The 2,867-nt window shown below is 29.1% G+C and overlaps 1 protein-coding gene across 1 annotated transcript in view; it reads right to left on the reverse strand.

Annotated features, from left to right (window-relative positions):
* Nucleotides 1-2,593, reverse strand: part of LOC107622472 (isoliquiritigenin 2'-O-methyltransferase) — a 6,726-nt gene extending 4,133 nt beyond the window's left edge. Inside the window, exon 1 of the mRNA XM_016324379.2 lies at nucleotides 2,011-2,593. Coding sequence (XP_016179865.1) covers nucleotides 2,011-2,420 — 410 coding nt within the window. The 5' untranslated portion in view covers nucleotides 2,421-2,593. The remainder of the gene's footprint in view (nucleotides 1-2,010) is intronic.

Below are 2,867 nucleotides of genomic sequence, written 5' to 3' on the forward strand. Positions count from 1 at the left end.
ATATATATTCAAAGTATGAATATTCAAAAATTTATTTGTCGTTTTACTCTAATTTTTATTTGTAAAACTCCATCACTGCAACGATAACTGAGGAATCATTGCAAGCAACCTGAAACCGTGAAAATCCTGAGGCCTTGCATAATTTCTCAAATTGTTTTTCAGTTCTTTCCTTTCCACCATGAAATAGAAAGATAAGAAAATCCAGATCCACAGCTTGAGTATCCTTAGACGATGTTGATTTCGGAATTTCTGGCAATAAAGTATCCAAAACTATGACCTTCCCATGTGGTGGCAAAGCTTCATAGCAGTTTCTTAAAACCTTGACACATTCTTCATCTCCAAAATTATGACATACATGCTGAAATAATAATGATGTCAACTTGTTAGATCTTATTAATATATAATATACTGGTAAAGACGCTTAAAACGTCTTTTTGTAAAGATGCTTATATTTCACATTATTATTAGACGTATTAATGAACAGGTTATTTTAAATTTCTTAACAAATTAAAATAAAATCGATTTTTTTTATAACAATAACAATAAACCCATATTTTTAGAAATTTAATTGTATTTTTAAATTTTTAGGGATTTAAATGTCTACAAAACAAAAAATTAGGGATATATTTGTCTTTTTATAAAAAAGTTTAACGATATTCGGTTTAGATTGTGTAATTCGATCGGATCAAATCGGGTCTAATAATTATAATGCAAATAATTGGGTTTATTATTATTGCTATAATAAACCGATTTTGTTCTGATTTATTAAAAAATAAATTATTAACTAATTTAATAAAAATATTCAATAATAACATGAGATATGTAAACGTCTTTAAAAAAAGACATTTTTAATGTCTTTATTAGAGTGTTCTCTATAATATATTCATGACTTAGATAATAAATAAATTTGAATTATTATAAAATGCTAACCTTGAGTAAAATGGCATCACCTTTTGGAACATTTTTAAACATGTCTCCTCCAACATGTTCTATCCCTGATCAATGATCATGCAAAATTAAATAGTGCATGCTCTCTAAATCAATATTTGTTTATTTTGTATTTGGCATTCATGAGATGAAATTAGTGATAAAGAATTTACCTGGATGAGGAGGAGCATTTGTCACAACACGAGGCAAATCAAAATTAATTGCTTTTTGAATTGATGGATAGTGGAAGAGAATTTGTTTGAGGACTTGTCCATATCCACCTCCAACATCAACTAACGTTGATATTCCCTCAAAGCCTTTATATGCATTAAGGGTTGATTTCATTCCTAAAGACCCAGCTTGTGACATTGCTTGCTCGTAAAGATTACCTAACTCTTTATCTGTCTCCATATATTCAAATGGCAACTTTCCATTAAAAAGTAGTCAATTAATTGAAAAATAAGTCTACTACAAAAAAAAACCAACTCCCCACTATCTCAAAAAAGTATAACTATAATATAGGCTAATTATTTATATTTTTAGTTTTGAAATTTAAAAAATTAGAGAAGTGGCAAGTTATTTTTTTTTTTTATAATAAACCTCCTATTTTTCAACTAGTTGATTCTAGTTGGCTACTTTCCTAGTTGGTTCTCACCGAACCGTTTTTCGAATTTTAAAATTAAAAATAAAAACTATTTTTCAACTAGTTAGCTCCAAGTTTAGCTACATCTTATTTGGTATCCTAGGGATCATAAAATTTATTATTTTTTACCATCAGTTATCAACTCAATTTTTTTAGTTTAGTTAATCTAATAATCCAACAACATACTTTATCTCATACTTATAAATATTAAGGGCTAACTGATTGTCAAAGCTAATAAATTCTCATGATCCTTTGACATTGTTTATTAAGTAATAGTGACTATATTATATGTATATCAAAATATATCAAATTAAATCACTAATGTAAAATATATGTTAGAATATAAATACACGTTAAAAATAAATTAAATCATACACATATTTATACTACTCATTTTAGTGTATAAATATGATTTTGTAGTAATAAATATGTAAGATTACCAAAGATGACGGTATCCTCGATAGACTAAAGTTGACATTGCAGCCAAGGAGCCTCGTTGTTCATGACTAGTATAGTACTGTCCAACAGGAGAAACTGTATAAACTCTTTCAGTGTCACCGTCTTCATTAATGGTGCGAATGGAGCACGTCAGAAGAGAACGAGCCACCAATGATGGCAGCATGCGTTCAAGTCTGCTGCCCATCTCACTGTGTTGTTTTGGAATCTTAGATGCAATCTCAGAAGCTGACATGCCTAATGAAGTCTCTGCCTTTGATATGATATCAAACAAGTTCATATCAACAGCAGCATTCAAAATTGCAGGAAAGACCTGAGCAAATGCGAAGGAAGCAGCTTTGGTGAAAGCATCATCGTAATCCTCCTTGGTGGTTATTGAACTCATCATATTCATATATGCTACCTACTTTAATTATTATTACTCTTTAATTAAACTCACTCTAATTTAGTGTGTGTAGTAGTCAGTAGTCACTCATCACTCTATATATATATATATTAGTCAGTGGCAAATATACACGCTAAGATTAAGATTTTTTATTCCATAAGATTTGACTATATGCTTTTTTAATTAACGGTTCCGCTACGTTACCAACAGCATATCTGTCAACTTCTGCCAACTCTTATTTATAATTGTGTTTCATGGAAATGTGTTTGTGGATGTGTCTAATAAAAATGTCTTTTTTATAGCTGTGTTTAATAGAAGTGTCTTTATAGATATATTTTCTGGATGTGTCTCTTTATATATGTATTTAAAATATATTAATTATTAGACACATCCACGAACACACTTACATGAAACATAATTATAAATAAGAGTTGGCAGATAATATGTTGGTACCCT

This window comes from Arachis ipaensis, chromosome B10 (assembly GCF_000816755.2).
Source record: "Arachis ipaensis cultivar K30076 chromosome B10, Araip1.1, whole genome shotgun sequence".
NCBI classification, from domain to species: domain Eukaryota; kingdom Viridiplantae; phylum Streptophyta; class Magnoliopsida; order Fabales; family Fabaceae; genus Arachis; species Arachis ipaensis.